The sequence below is a fragment of the Apis laboriosa genome, unplaced genomic scaffold (assembly GCF_014066325.1).
Source record: "Apis laboriosa isolate Shangri-la unplaced genomic scaffold, ASM1406632v1 scaffold16_cov148, whole genome shotgun sequence".
NCBI classification, from domain to species: Eukaryota; Metazoa; Arthropoda; class Insecta; order Hymenoptera; family Apidae; genus Apis; species Apis laboriosa.
The window spans coordinates 2,996,765-3,011,967 of NW_025222129.1; the positions used below are offsets into that span (position 1 = coordinate 2,996,765).

At 36.4% G+C, this 15,203-nt stretch overlaps 1 protein-coding gene across 6 annotated transcripts in view; it reads right to left on the minus strand.

Moving 5' to 3' along the window:
* Positions 1-9,870, minus strand: part of LOC122711383 (uncharacterized threonine-rich GPI-anchored glycoprotein PJ4664.02-like) — an 18,655-nt gene extending 8,785 nt beyond the window's left edge. For 2 of the 6 annotated variants that reach the window (XM_043930127.1, XM_043930123.1), the window contains exons 1-4: positions 9,656-9,870; positions 1,934-2,018; positions 833-1,474; positions 602-718 (exon numbers count right to left, since the gene is read on the minus strand). In XM_043930127.1, the coding sequence (XP_043786062.1) occupies positions 602-718; positions 833-1,474; positions 1,934-2,000 (826 nt within the window). In that variant the 5' untranslated portion in view covers positions 2,001-2,018; positions 9,656-9,870. Of the gene's footprint in view, positions 1-3; positions 719-832; positions 1,475-1,933; positions 2,019-2,246; positions 2,719-9,655 lie in introns of those variants that run through there. The other 4 variants (XM_043930125.1, XM_043930128.1, XM_043930124.1 and 1 more) reach the window with 4 other exon arrangements.
* Between the last annotated feature and the right edge of the window lie 5,333 nt (positions 9,871-15,203).

Below are 15,203 nucleotides of genomic sequence, written 5' to 3' on the forward strand. Positions count from 1 at the left end.
GGTGTGCCAGGAGTTCCAGGTGTGCCAGGAGTTCCAGGTGTGCCAGGAGTTCCAGGTGTGCCAGGAGTTCCAGGTGTGCCAGGAGTTCCAGGTGTGCCGGAATTTCCAGGTGTGCCAGGAGTGCCTGATGTGCTAGGACTTTCAGGTGTGCCAGAAGTTTCAGGTGTGCCAGGAGTTCCAGATATGCCAGGAATGCCAGAAGTTCCAGATGTACCAGGTGTTCCTGATGTGCCAGGACTTCCTGATGTGCCAGGACTTCCTGATGTGCCAGGACTTCCTGATGTGCCAGGAGTTCCTGCTGTACCAGGAGTGCTAGGTGTACTAGGAGTGCCAGGTGTATCAGGAGTTCCAGGAGTACCAGATATGCCAGGAGTGCCAGATGTGCCAGAAGTTCCAGGTGTGCCCGGACTTCCAGGTGTGCCAGATGTGCCAGGTGTGCCAGAAATTCCAGGCGTACCAGGAGTTCCAGGCGTACCAGGAGTTCCAGATGTGCCAGGAGTTCCTGGAGTGCCAGGTATTCCAGGTGTACCAGATGTGCCAGGAAATTCAGGTGTGCTTGAGATACCTGAAGTGCCTGATATTCCTGACGTTCCAGGTATACCTGATGTTCCTGAGGTGCCAGGAATTCCAGGTGTTCCTGATGTGCCAGGAGTTCCAGGCGTTCCAGGTGTGCCAGAGGTACCAGATGTGCCAGAAGTTCCAGATATATCAGTTATTTCTGATATGCCAGAAGTTTAAGATATGTTAGATATAGTTAATTAATTAAATATATTTATAATTTTAATAGGAATATAAGTATGAATATGAGGTATGCTTAATTTTATGGGAATACCTGTATTTTCCGATATTGATATAGTTGATGTTTCTGGTTTAGTTATAGCGTCAGATGTATTATTTCCTTGTCCGGCACTGTCGTTTCCTGTGTTTGATCCTGTTTTACAATCGTCCCGTGATACTGCCCAAGGATGATTGCAACCTTCTATATCTGGATCCCAGACAGTGCCAACACCACATTCAAATTCATATTTTATGAAGTTTCCGGATCCTGTATCAACACATCTATAAAATTTTCTGCAATCATTTAAGTCCGGGAAATATCCTTCTTGGACGCATTGATTTCGACCCTGATCGTTGCTAGGTTTTCCAGTTGATAATTCGATAGAAGTCGTAAGTTGAGTCGTAGTCGTAAGTTGTGCAGTTGTACTTGTGTTTGTGATTTTCTTCGTTGTGATGTCTGTATCTAGGCCACCACATTCAGGACGACCGCTGTCACTTGGAAAAGTACATATATTTCCTTTGTGTTTCGAAAATACTGTTCCAATAGCGCATTCAAATTTAAATTTCCTTAGAGGTCTTCCGTATCCCCAATCGACACATCTGTAGAATATCCTACAGTCGTGAGGATCCTCATGATATCCTACTTCGATACACGCGATACCATTTAAAAATTTAGAGAAATCGATGATATTTTGATCTATAAAATATTGAAAATATTTATTAGAAATAATAATAATATAAAGGATTATTTGTATTGGAACGGAATTCGATTCAAAGTTTGTTTTCTTTAAAAAATTAGCAACTATTCGGAATATTCAAGTTTAGCTGGTTATATATGATCTGTATGAAGAATTTTATATTAGTGATCTTTTTTTTCGATACACTCAAAGCTATGTATCTTGCGCAAAACTAATTTGAAAACATTGCGAACAATAACATTTTTGATGATGATTTATGATGATAAGAAATAAAGATGGTTACAAATAGTTATGTAGAATCGATAATCATATTTGTGTTTTGTGTACAAATCGGCTTGTTAAAAAAATAAATAATTCATGTATTTCTTTCTTTCTATCTTTTATGTTATTTCTATTACAAATCATGAATATTTCGAACTAATTTTTGTTCAAACTTCGAATCAATGATCAAGTCTTACCTGGTTTGGCAAATGTCGACGAAATTAATATCGTTACGACGCCTAATTTTATTAAGCTTGTCCACATGATTTTTCTTCAGCGTGTCTGAAATTAAAACGATCCATATAGTAACGCTATGATAAAAATCAATCATAATTTTATCGATTTCCAAACGATGAATTAAGGACGATCATATAAATTCAGATTCAATTCGGCGTTCGAACTTCTTTTAACGGGATAGCAGAACATGACGTAATTTGTTTTCTAGGGCAAGAGGCGTGGATTTCCTCAGTTGTGAATTTCGTATAAACAAGCAAATATAAGCAGCCGTACACAGTTCTGTTACGTCTTCTGTTACGTCCTGGTTGGCCTACGTCCAATCTTCCCCCATCAGCGATGGTCAAAGGATTCTAACTGTCTCCTGACCTTGGCTGGAATAATTCTCGTCAATGATTCAGGATCAAACGATTCTCATTTCGATCGCGTCTCCACAAACCGATCCGTGACCCCGATTTTTCTGTTATTCGATAGACTTACACGTGCTAGGCAAACGATTTGAATACCCGGCTGATAATTGATTCACTTTTACAGTTACGTTTAGCATTGATCTTCGACGCGTATTTAATGATTTAACGCGATAGATTCTTTCACCAACACATGTAAATCACCATTCTCGTAAACGGTATAAGAAAGACGAGAAGTGAATGTTTATGTATATCGTCTTGGCTATGCCATTCTACAATCTGCATTGTAAATTCCTTAATTCTCTTCTAAACGAATTCTTTCTATGCAGCCAATGCAACGATTACTGGTCATCAATAACAGTTTACCGAATCGTTTATCGTAGTATTAACAGTAACTCGAATGCAATCACAATTATCGAAAAATTAATTCTTCCATGAATTATCTTATCATTCCATGAATTATCTTATCATTTCATGAATTTATCTCGTTACACGATTGAAACAATAAAAAATAAAAATTCGGCGCGAATTCACAATTCCTACGCGTTTATGGCGATGAAACAAGGAAAGAAACCGTTTGTTCGAAATTCTCTATCTTCGATCTATACCCCCTTGATTGCACCCCCACGCGAGGATTATGAATGCTAGATATTTCGAAAGTAGACGGAGATGTATCGTTTGCTACCATCGACGATTGTTCGACAGACTATCGATGCGATTGAAAATGATGGATAGATATATCCATCGTTGATTCGATCACAAAAATTGTATTATTTCTTCTCTTACAAATATCGAATTATATACAATTGCTGGATTAATCAATAGTGAAATACTATCACAATCTTTTTCTTTTGTTTCTTTAGTTAACTGAAGGAGATCGAATAGAATAAATCATTGAAAGGGCCAACGTCGATGATTAGATTTCGAAAATTTTCGCATCGTTCTTCATTCATTCACGCAATTTATGCTCTTTCGTTTCTTTCCTCAAAATTATCATCTATGAACGATGATATATGAAATACACCGGATACGGAGAGTTACACCTATACAGAGAATGTCATAAATATCATTGGTCAGAAACAACAGCGATGCTGCACAGCCTCGTATCGTATCCGTCCATTTAGAACTGGTCAAGATGCACACATCGCGAAATAACCGTGGAAAGGAGAGACAAAATAAATAAATCGTGATGGATCGAAAAGAAGCTGTTCGAGTTAAGTAGAGGGAGAAATGAAGAAAACTGTGTACGTTGAAAAGGTAAATCTGCCCGAGCTATGCTCCATGTCTTTGTGATCCTTCCTCCTTTCTATTGGTTGGAGTGAAAAGGGGATTACATGAACAGTGACATAATCCGAGAATGCGGCCTCTCCGAGCTCGGAATGAAAGAAGAGGAGAGAGTGTGCTGACATAACGTCACAGTCAATGTCAGTGTCGGTGATCTTGGCATTGAAGTTGACTGATTTATAATCGAAAAGCAGCATTTCACGACATTATTATGTCACACGAAAACTTAAGATCTGATGATAAAATTGAGAATGTTGTGAAAAATGGATTTGAAGTTTCATAGTTGATTCTGTATATTACCATTTTAGTTTAACTCGAAAAGTTAAATTATATATTAAAAAATAGCAATTAAATTAACTTGTTCAGATTACTATAATTTTTATTCGTATCCTTCGTCTTGTCAAATGATTTTTATCGGCTTTATCAAAAATCCGTTTCTCGATCCGACTTAAGACGATTATTTATGAATATTTGAAAGACGTCGAAGCGGAATACGTAGGTCGCGGATTAGTTTAATCGCAGATTTACGTGATATTCGATTTACCAGGAATGGCCCGTGCGATTTGGGTGAAGCACCTTTCCTTGTTGAATGAAACATTTCGCGCGGCGAGGGTTCAAGCCCCGTTCACACGGGATTCGCGCTTTGAATACGAATCGATCGGACCCCGTGTCGACAGTGTTCCCGATTCCTCGAGAAAAAAACGCAAAAAACAAAAGGATATGTGTCGTGGATCGCATTTAAAAGTTTTATTGGAAGGCCAGATGCTCCAGAATAGAAGAAGAAAAATTCGCTTGAAACTTCTCCACCTGGTATTTCTGCGATCAAAGAAAATTACATTTTCCAAGAAAATTCATATTATTTCATTTAAATTGAAAATCAATCGATATATTATACCGGAATAAATATCTATCCTGAAACATCTGTTAGAAACGTCTTACGAATTATTTTTTCAATCATCAGCGACAGTGCATCTGTAGCAATATATTACTCGATCATAAATTTGTGTCGAATATAAACGTGTAATACGAAATGCAGTGTAAACTAGGCAAAGGTACATAAAAAGACAGAATAACGACGGATCATTAAGAAGTTATACGACCTATTTATAAAACCATTCCAACCATTTTGCCACCTGTTGTTGCTAGAATAAAAGAATAAAATAGAATAGAATAGAATAAAAGAACTCGAAGAAACCTTGAAATATTTCAAGATCGAGATACATCTCATGGTTTTTTCGTGCAATTAAATTCGCTTTTGAAATATCTTTGTTGCAGAAATTACAAGGTAGAAATTACAAATCGTATAACGATGGAAAAAAAAAAAAAAGAAAAACTTGAAATTCTCCCTTCAAGGATGTTCTTTAAATATTCGTAAAAATTTTGAATATTTTTTTTTAACTTAATTTGACTTCGAAATAACGTAAAAGGTGCTTTAGAAAGAGGCAAACAACTCGAAAGGTATCATTAATTGTACATTTTCTCGCGAGGTCTGTGATTTAACGATTTTACGGACGAAAAGTATCCGGAAATAAAAGAATTTAAGATTGCAACCGAATCATCAAAGTAACGATTTAATTAATACTTGATCTTTTGGTACATGTAAATTTGAATAAATATCCGTGAATCTTCTTTGAAACGTATTTGATAAATTTTTCAAATCTTCATCTATATGTGTATACTAATGTAAAAATAATTTGTAAAGTTAATTTGTGCAAATTCGTTTCGTGTAATTTCTCCCTTCCTAATCTTGTTATTGTTCTAACGAGAAAATAATAATTTTTTCGATTCGTGAAGTCAATTTTCTGACAATTTGTGACAATTTTCACAGTGAAAACTCATCCAGTAGGGGAAAAATGCAGCTATGTAACTGTTTGCTCGAAACGCGTGGCCTCGAATTAAAATCAATTGTCCGATGAATCGCGATTCAAGAAATCGATGCGTACAGTTAACCGTCTCGTCATCTTTGCAATTCACTCACGAATAATAAAAAAATTAAAAAAAGAGATATCCAATGACCGACACGAGTCGAAAGAAGTTTAGTTGTTCGTCCTTTTCAGAATGTTTCGTGATGATTTTCGCCACGGATCGAACTTCGACTCATATTCTCAAATTCTCGAAGCTCGTAAGACGTAAAAACGAAGTACGTCCTTGAAAATCATGGTCAGTTTGATCGAACCAGTTCTCGATCCGAAGAGAAACTATCGACCAGACCAGACTTCTTCTTCGAACCTATAAATGTCTCAGTTTGAAAGAGGAATTCCTCCTGGAATGGAATCGTTACGCTTGGTAAAATCCAGTTTACCATTTGATAGAGAAAATTCGATGAAATGGCAAAAAAGACGCGAAAAAGACGAAAAAAGAAAAAAAAAATAGTCGCCAAGCATCGCCAAGTACGAAAGCGAAAGATAAACTTATCCTCGATTGAACCAGTTTGTATAACGCTTAGGGGTATATAGACAAGTAACAAGAAGAGTAATCAAGAAAAGATAAAACGCGCTCTGCCGAAGAAACAATCCGGTACAGTGAACCTAGTTTGTTGTGATGGCATGCTCGATGCAATAAGTGCAGCCTTGCCATGGAAAGTCGCAAGGCCGTTTCTTCTCCCACCAATTCCACTCTATCCTCCTCTCTATCGCATCCTCGTTGATGCACGGATGACGCGCGGTGAATTAACCGGGTAATCGAATTACAAACACCTCTAATTTTTCGCATCGTCCGCATTCAAACTTGTCAAAAATTAAATCTAACTTGGAAACGCTTACTTCTTTCGTTTCGATGACTTTCGAATACTTTTTTTTCGACGAATCTTTACACTTCACAGAAAGACATTGAAAGATCGATGGAAATTCTTTCGTCTAATCACAGCCAATAACGATCGCAGCAACAATGCAATCATCGAAATTGATCGAAAGACACGATCGATGAGTTTCGAAGACTAATTCGAAGACAATGCTATCCTTCTTCATATAATATCCACGATAAACACGGTCCGTTGGCGAAGGTAATCGTATCCACGGCAATTAAAGGGATACTTGTAAATTGCACGTGCAAGCCTTCCCACACGGGGCCGTTTACATCGTCCTCTTCATTTTTTCATTATCTCCCTTATTCGCGACCGCAATCCTCCCCGTTCCAACGTTAACCGTAGATTTATCATACATTTTATACTCGAGGTACCAACGAGGGTTCAAGGTTCTGAACATGCTCGTGCATCACGGTTACAAGAAAATGAGAAATCCCTTTAAGATATTAACGACGACGTAAATAGAGCGTAATTATAGTCAGTGTAAATCAATGAGATTCAATAAAATCAGAGATATAAATTACGTGCGAGCGTTCCTTGTTTGGAACTATTAATAATAAGATATTCTTAGACAACTTGGTTAAGCTCCTCGAGATATCTGTCGCGTTTTCTGATAAAGAAAATTGAATTTTCTTCTCCGGAACAGTTTGTCATTCTTAAACTCATTTTCGACGTTATCAATGTTTTCGAAACAGTCGAGAATTTATTAATGGCCGTTCCGAAGAATTGTGCAATGCGTGACTATCAATTATTATTCAGGTTAATTAAATAACGTGGAAAATGATGGCGGAAATCGATTATAATCGCCGATCGTAGTTAATAAGAGTAAGAGTAAGAAACAATGTTGCTGTGCCATTGAATAGATTCGTTCTTTACAAGGAGAATATCATTAAATAATAATATGAATCACGGGATTTATCTTTTGTCGATGAAAACTCAGAATTCTGGAATCTTTCAAGGCTATGTTTCAATTAAAAATCCGATTGTTAAAGTCTCGTTATTAATGGAAAGTTTTCCGCGATGGAGTCTTCACGTTAGAGAAAAAATCCTTAAGAAATCCTTTCACAATCCTAATAGTCATTTTATCGGATCGCGTCTACTTTTGAATTCATAAATGTGTATAACGCTGGATAAAAAGAGACTTACAAAAGCCTTAAACGATTCGCTTATTAAGAAAACAATATACTCGAGCTTTCTCGATTCATTTTTAATCGATTTCTTGTTGCACCTGACAATGAAACCAACCTGTCGGTGCACTCTCTGGCTCGTGAACCGTGCCAGTGGAATGTCCTTCGCGGATTCCCACTTTTTATCTTAAAAATCCGGGAAGAATGGCTCGTTAAACCAAATGAAAAAGTATCGCGTGCATCCGTCTCTTGTGCATAATGCATTTTACTTATTGCACCTCGATACGTTCGTTGAAAGCTATGTGTATTATTTCATCAATTTGAAAAACCGATGACGATAGAAGACACGACGATAGAATTCTTGAAATTCAACGAAATTATTTTGATCGAAGTCTTCTCGAAGATAACTTAACATTTAAATTAACATTTTTTTTTAATCTTTCAACTTAGTTTTCAACACGTTAGTAAAACTTCTGATCGAATATTTCTATAAACTATCCTTTATAGCGAAAGAATTTTTTTTTTTTAATCTTTCAACTTTACACATTAGTAAAACTTCTGATCGAATATTTCTGCAAAACTATCCTTCAGCGGCGAAACAATTAACAGAATCTGAATGTTCAACGAGTCCTCTCGTAACCTTCGAGAGATGCAGCTCGATGATTATTTAACGAAGTACGTTACGCATTAACCGCTTCCTTCTTATCCATATTCAACAACGTCTAGTTAACCAATCGATTACACTATCTCCAAAAATATTTTTCGACGGCCTTGCGAAAACGCTCCATTTACGGGATACACGAGGATCGTGACGAGACAATGTCGAGGACAAGTTGCAAGTTGCATCGCAGTATGGCTTCTGTACGAACGACTCAATGCCAAGATCGACGAATCGGTTCGACCGGTCGGGCGGAATGCTCACCCGATCCAAATACAGCTCGCGATTTTCGAGTGGCCGATGCGACGAGAATCGGCAATCGAGCTGGAGATTTTCGGCCGGCACACGTCCGGCCACCGACACGTTGTAACTTTTGTAAATCGTGCTTGCTAACCCGGTAAAACAGTTACGTGACTCCGGTGAATGTATAAAGTATTTGCACCGTGCCGGTTTTCGACTCTTCGCGGGAATCTTATTACACATCTTATAACGAAGAATTTGTATTTTTAATGATGATATGCTAAAAAAGTCTGTACCTCGTTTAATTGTTAATTAATAATCGATTTTTAATGCGTCGTACCGTTTATCATTTTATTTGCGATGTAATTTGAATTAGATCGGGAATGGAGATGGCATCTGATAAAAATTGTACGTTCAATTTTTTCGCGATTTAAAAAATAATAAAGAATACAGTTGTTGATCTTTTTCTCTTCTGATTTTGAAAAACAAGAATAATTATTCTTGAAAGATAAAGAAAAATATTCGTACATTACAGATTCATGCTGTTATAATTGTTTCACATTGATATTATTAAATTTTGACATCGTTGTTATAGGATTATTATGAAACATAAAAAAAAAAAATGCTAAACAGTCGAGTGAACCAATCAGAATTTCGAGAAGTCTTACAATTACTTTCAATTATCAAATGTATCATAATTAGAGAATCAATGAGAACGCGTTCAAAGTCCTCTACTAAATCGTTCAATCCAAGAGTCTGATTTCCAAATCTATATACCAATCTCATTTTCATAACCGTTTATACCGTAGTTAATCTGTTTTTCAATGAGAAATCGAATCGTGTTGACGTATTTGAAAACGCGGTGAGGTTTACACTGGTAAATCCACGTTCACTCGAGAAATGACAAGACAACAAATTTTAACGAGATTCAAACATTTGTGTTTACGAAGGAACAATATTGTCCTGGAAAACGAAAGCACGATAAATATCACTGGCGGTACATAACACTGCGACAACTTGCGATTCGTCCAACATTGATCACTCGACACTGACACGATTGTTTCCAAAAAAAAAAAAAAAAAAAAAAAAGAAAAAATCATGTTTTCCAGAACGAAAGAGTTGAAAGAAAAAAGAAGAGACACCGAACGAATGAAAGAATCACTCACCTTGTGCGTAGAATCAAAGACGATCTCTCTCCGAAAGTCCTCCGTTAATTCGTACAACTCGTCATCTCGTGGCTGTCTTTTTTTTTCCAATTTCCAAATATCCACGTTTGTTGCACCACGATCCTTCGTGAGCCGCGAGATGAATGACGCGCGAGTCGATGTCTGTTTTCAGAAACTATTCTGGAAATCGGTTGCCGATCGTGGCACGTTCTCGAGAGGGAGTAAGTCCTGAGGACGCGGATGGCTCCTACTTATAAAGACTTGGCCAAGTCTTGGCTCTCCAATTGGCTTCCAAGTGTGTGTGTTCAACGTCTACGTAAGTCGGTACCCCTTGTATGTGCGTACGTGTGCGTGTCTGCGCTTATACGCAAGAAGGAATCGTGGCTTCGTCCAGGTGGAAGGGGGCACAAACTCTGTTTCGATCGTTATACGCTCGATGCTGTTACACATTACATCAAAGAAGATCGAAGAAATCGGCTCATTTTCCTTCCGAATCGGTCTCCCTAGAATTTCTATCCTTCTCGACCGATCCTCTAAGTTTGATACAATCGTTGAGTAATAGATTTCCAATTCATCTAATATTAAATGCCGCATTATGAAATTATTATGGAATTATATTTCCATTATAACATTATGAAATTTTTCATAACAATTTCGTCACTCATAATTTCTGGCCTGTGTCATCGCATATTGAATTGATATCGCATACGTGTATCCTAAAAGAGAACATTATACTTATAATTGTAATTATTACTTATAATTATAGAGTTTCGTTATTGAAAAATAGAGAAAGATCTATGTATATAGATGATGTATATAGATGTCGCTTTATCCACGAATAATTGAGAATCGATAATCTGTATACATACGATCGATCTTTGTATAATCCTATACATTTTATTACATTCTATTACATATCCAGTGTCGTGAATCGAAATTTCTCGGGGATATTTTAATTAGCACTCGTTTCGTTCGTTTCTTTATTTTATATCATTTCCATAAAATGTGCTTATCAAAGTAGTATCTTTACAAAGATAATAAAATATGCATATTAGTGACTCGTTTCAAAGCAAGCGGTTTTACTTCTATCAGAAGTAGTTAGATTATCAATAATTGAAGTACGGAAAATTCGATAAACAGAATCATATATGACGATTAAAGAAAAATATATTATTATACTTTATTTTCCGATTCATTTCGTTAAAATTATTTCTCTGTTTGTTTTAAAAAAATTAATTCCTCCACTATTATTTTGCATAAATAGGATATTTTATAAGCTTCGAACATTCCAAAAATGTTGGATACTTATTCTTTTAGAGAATTAACATTTTTCGTAGATAAGTCGCAGTTTACGATGATAAGCGTGACGAAACAGAATCTCGTCATAAATCTGGAGTGACAAGAAGCAGAGCCGTCTGATCGTTACAAATCATGCCCGTCCTCGAAGCTGCATCTGCATTCTTCTCTTTTTTTTTTTTCTTTTATTCTTCGCTCCTTCTTCTTTCTTTACGAAACGAGCACATTATTTTTCCACGAGAGTACACATCAACTGGTTCCACTATTAATATCTCAATCGATATATGATCTGGAAAAAAAAAATTCGATGCCTATCGGAAATCGAGCCACCAGTCGTTATTTTATTTTTCGTTTTTCATTTGTTCGTTTATGGAAACATTAAAGTTAAAATAATATTTAATTTGACAAATCAACCGTTGATAACGAGCAGAAATTCTATACAGATTTATATACGATACAATTTTATTTCCTTGTTTGCGCCAGTTTAAATCACGTAAAAAATCCTTTCTCCAAAACTTTTATTTCTAAAAGAAATATTCGTAACATTTTTTCGTTGTAATTATTCGATTAAGTCAATTTCATTTCAAAAAATTCTAGCATATTGATTTGTACGTTTATTTAGGAATTAAGAAATAAATCTTGACATATTTTAATCGTCGAGATATGTAAAAAAAATACAATGTTTGAAAAATTAATCGCTCTTGAAAATTTGATCGATGATGATAAAACATATCTTAAGCAATATAATTTATACAGATACTAAATGGAAAGATTTGAAGACGTAGTCTGTTTTTTTTTTTTTTTTAATTTGCTTATATTATTTTAACTTTAATATTTTTTTAAAAAACGTTAGTAAGTTCCAAGTAAACGTGGAGAAATGAATTTTTATTGATTTTATGATTTTCTACTTACTCTATTTATTATTCTAAGTCATTACGATAAAAAATTTATTCGGATTCATTAGTTGGAATATTTTCAAACATCCTAAGTTCGATGTTTAACAGATAATTTATTAATTGTCATCCAAATTCTAGTTTTAGGAAAGGAGTCAACGATTTATAAACAGGATAAACAAGAGTTCATCGAACTCTAGAAATAAAATTTTCGATGAATAAATTAAATGAAAAAAAAAAAGAGAGAGAGAGAGAAACATCGATTGTAATTTTCCTTAAAAAGACTCGCGTTCTCCAAGATCAGAAGCCGTGGATTATCAAATTATGAATTATCAGCGATTGTTTCTCACGTGTTCGCGTACGACGTAAATTCCAGAATAACGAAGCAACCTGTGGGAATTCACCGTGCATGCCCTTTCCTTCTTTTTTCTTTCCGCCATCCAAGGATGCTTGTGGACAACGCCTTGTCGATAGAAGCGTTGAACTTACTAGAGAAGCCTTGGCATATAACGTACGTGTTTGCAACCGATGGTAACAGTATAACGTAATAAATGTACGGGATTGCGGTAAACGAAACCCTCAACTCGGACCCTCGTTTCTCGGATCGTGCACGTTATTATTTTAAAAGCAACAGGGCTGCTAGTAAACGTCTCTTAGTAATATGCGATTATGGCGAATGAGTCTAAACGAGAGGAGATTCGTTTAACTTTTATTCGCTTTTGTTTTTATTACGCGACTATTCGGATCTCGTTCGAAGATTGGAAACAGATATACCAAAGATATTATAGCGTCAAATAGGAGGAAAATTTTTAAAAGATTTCTAGTAACAAGATTTTACGATTTTTGCGATAAAATTATACAATCTTCAGAAGATTGGAAATATGTTCGTTCAATGAAACGAAATTTCTTCGCCATTCGAATGTAAACGAGACGGTGGTTAATTGTGTATCAAATGTGTGGCAAAGGAACGAGCGAATAACAGAGTGGTCGTCGGTGTAAAAACACCAGTAGAAAACTAGGTAGTGGAATACGGTTGCAATGGGCAGACAGAGGGCCGGTGCATCTCGGCGTGCATAGAGAAAATATACGATCGCAGAGAAAGAGAGTACAATGGACCGTATCTCAAACCCTCGGTAACCATAAATGTCTGAAAGGAAAAATCTTTCCGGCTGTCCAACCGATTATAGCTGCCGTTTTACCTTGGATCCCACTAAGGGAGGAGGCGATTCATTCCACGGAAAAGTCTGTGAATTAACGAGCTATCGGAATAAAGCGCGGAAGTGCGGCCCTTTGGGCAAGGCCTCGTGTATCAGGCCTGATCCATGAATTATTCCGCTACAAACGGTTAACTCGATTCTTCTGTCTTTCACATTTTTCCATCAGCCGGGAAAGAAACCACCGATGGGGGTTGCAATGGATCTGCTTAGGAACGATCCACACTATTCTTTCTCGGAATTTCTATCCTGCTCGTCCTCCGAGTCGTTGACTTTTTTTTGCTCGATGACTCTATCATCGTATAATCTCAAGTCGAATAAAAATTCCATTTCATTTTCTTTATCCGTTTTCTTGAATTCCTGTAAATAGTAAATAAAGGGAAGAAGATCGCGCGATTCGAATGACGGGGGGAAAGAAGAGAGGCGCCAGGCGAGAAAGTGAACAAAGTGTGCACCTGTTACCACCTCGGTATAGTGGAGCATCGTACGAATAATGACGAGGAATAATAAAGATCCTCCATAAATCCTCCTTACCGTCCTTCTTTTTTTCCTTTTTTTCTTTTTTTTTTTGTCTTTCCTCGAGCCAAACGGTCGTACAGGGAGTGCAAACGAGAGGGAACCCTTGCTTGGAAGGCTTCGAAACCGGGCGCAACCTATAAATAACCACCGCCTCTTTGCATCTCTTTGCGCTTCTTTTCTTTCTCTTCTGTTCTCGTACCTCCGACGCACACGTTTTCGCGTTCAGAGACCCCGTAATTCAGGTTCCTTCGCACGTACGCGCGTACAATCAGCGCAATTAATGTCTGTACCTTGAAACGTACTCGGCCCTTGTCTTTGTAGTTAGTTATAAAAATATATACGTTTCAAACGCGAAGAATAAACATGCCACGGATAGTAATCTCTTCCTTCGATTTAATTCGGCACGGTTGAGTACGTTTGCATCGGTCTACTGCGCGCGAAAGAAGATGCACTCGCGAAGAATAAACGATCGCAGTTAGAAGATAATTATGTATCGAAAAAACGGTTTTCAACGGAATTTTCACTTTTTTCCACGAATGTAATCGTGGAACGTTGTTTCGAACGTTGATTCGTCGTATCAACCCGGTTGGAAATTATAATACGACGTTTAATCACAATCGTGTAATCATTTAGTCGGATGAGGTCTGCATCAGAAAGCCTTTCCGAGTAAAGCGAGAAACCGCAGGTGTTGAAGATATGTTTAAGTGGTGGTTGCCAGTTTCGAATTCATTACAGGAGCCGATTATTTATTAGCCCGGGTCGTAGAGCGAAAATGTGGCAATTCAACGAGAAAGAAGGAGAAAGAGAAAAAGTTTTATCAACTCCTTCGAATTAGGAAGGACTATGGAGCGTATTCTTTTAAGGGAGATAATAAGCGTATGGGAGAAGCAGCCGTAAACAGATAATGACTTGCACAAGTTTTATAACGATCCTCAGTGGAGGATCATACGACAGGTAATAACCATCGATGATACCTTAAAATAATTCAATTTCGCTTCCTTTTACGAGGAAAAAAATTAGCCATGATTTACAACCCAGATAAAATTGAAAGTAAAATTGGATAGAATATAAAGGCTAAAACATAATGTTACGAATTTTTAAACTTTAAACAAAAATTTTATGGAATATTTAGCTAGTTAATTAGATATAATCTAAAGATTATAATATACATTGTGAATAAAATATAAGATAATTTTTTTAATATTTTTTAATATTTTACTTACGTTTTTATAACACAATATTAATTCAATTTTTAATTCAATATAGAAATACATTTTTTAAACATTTTTTAAATTATTTATCAGCATATAATAAATAATAAAAATTAAATCAACATCTTCGTTCGTTAATTTTTTTGAATATTTTTGGAATTTTTTTTTTTTTTTGGTTAATAAAAAGTCTCAAGAAATCACTTTATTCGAATTCCACAAAATAACGCGAAATTTTATCATCTCATCTCGCACCTAAACGTGAAAACGAAATTTACTCGTACTTAAGATATCACGATAAAAGTTTAAAGGCTGGAGAACGGAGCGGCGTGCAAAGAAGATGCCCTCGTGAATCAGCCAGAAATCACTAATAATTTTCTTACCTCCCTAATTTGCTACCTTAATGACTGGACATGAT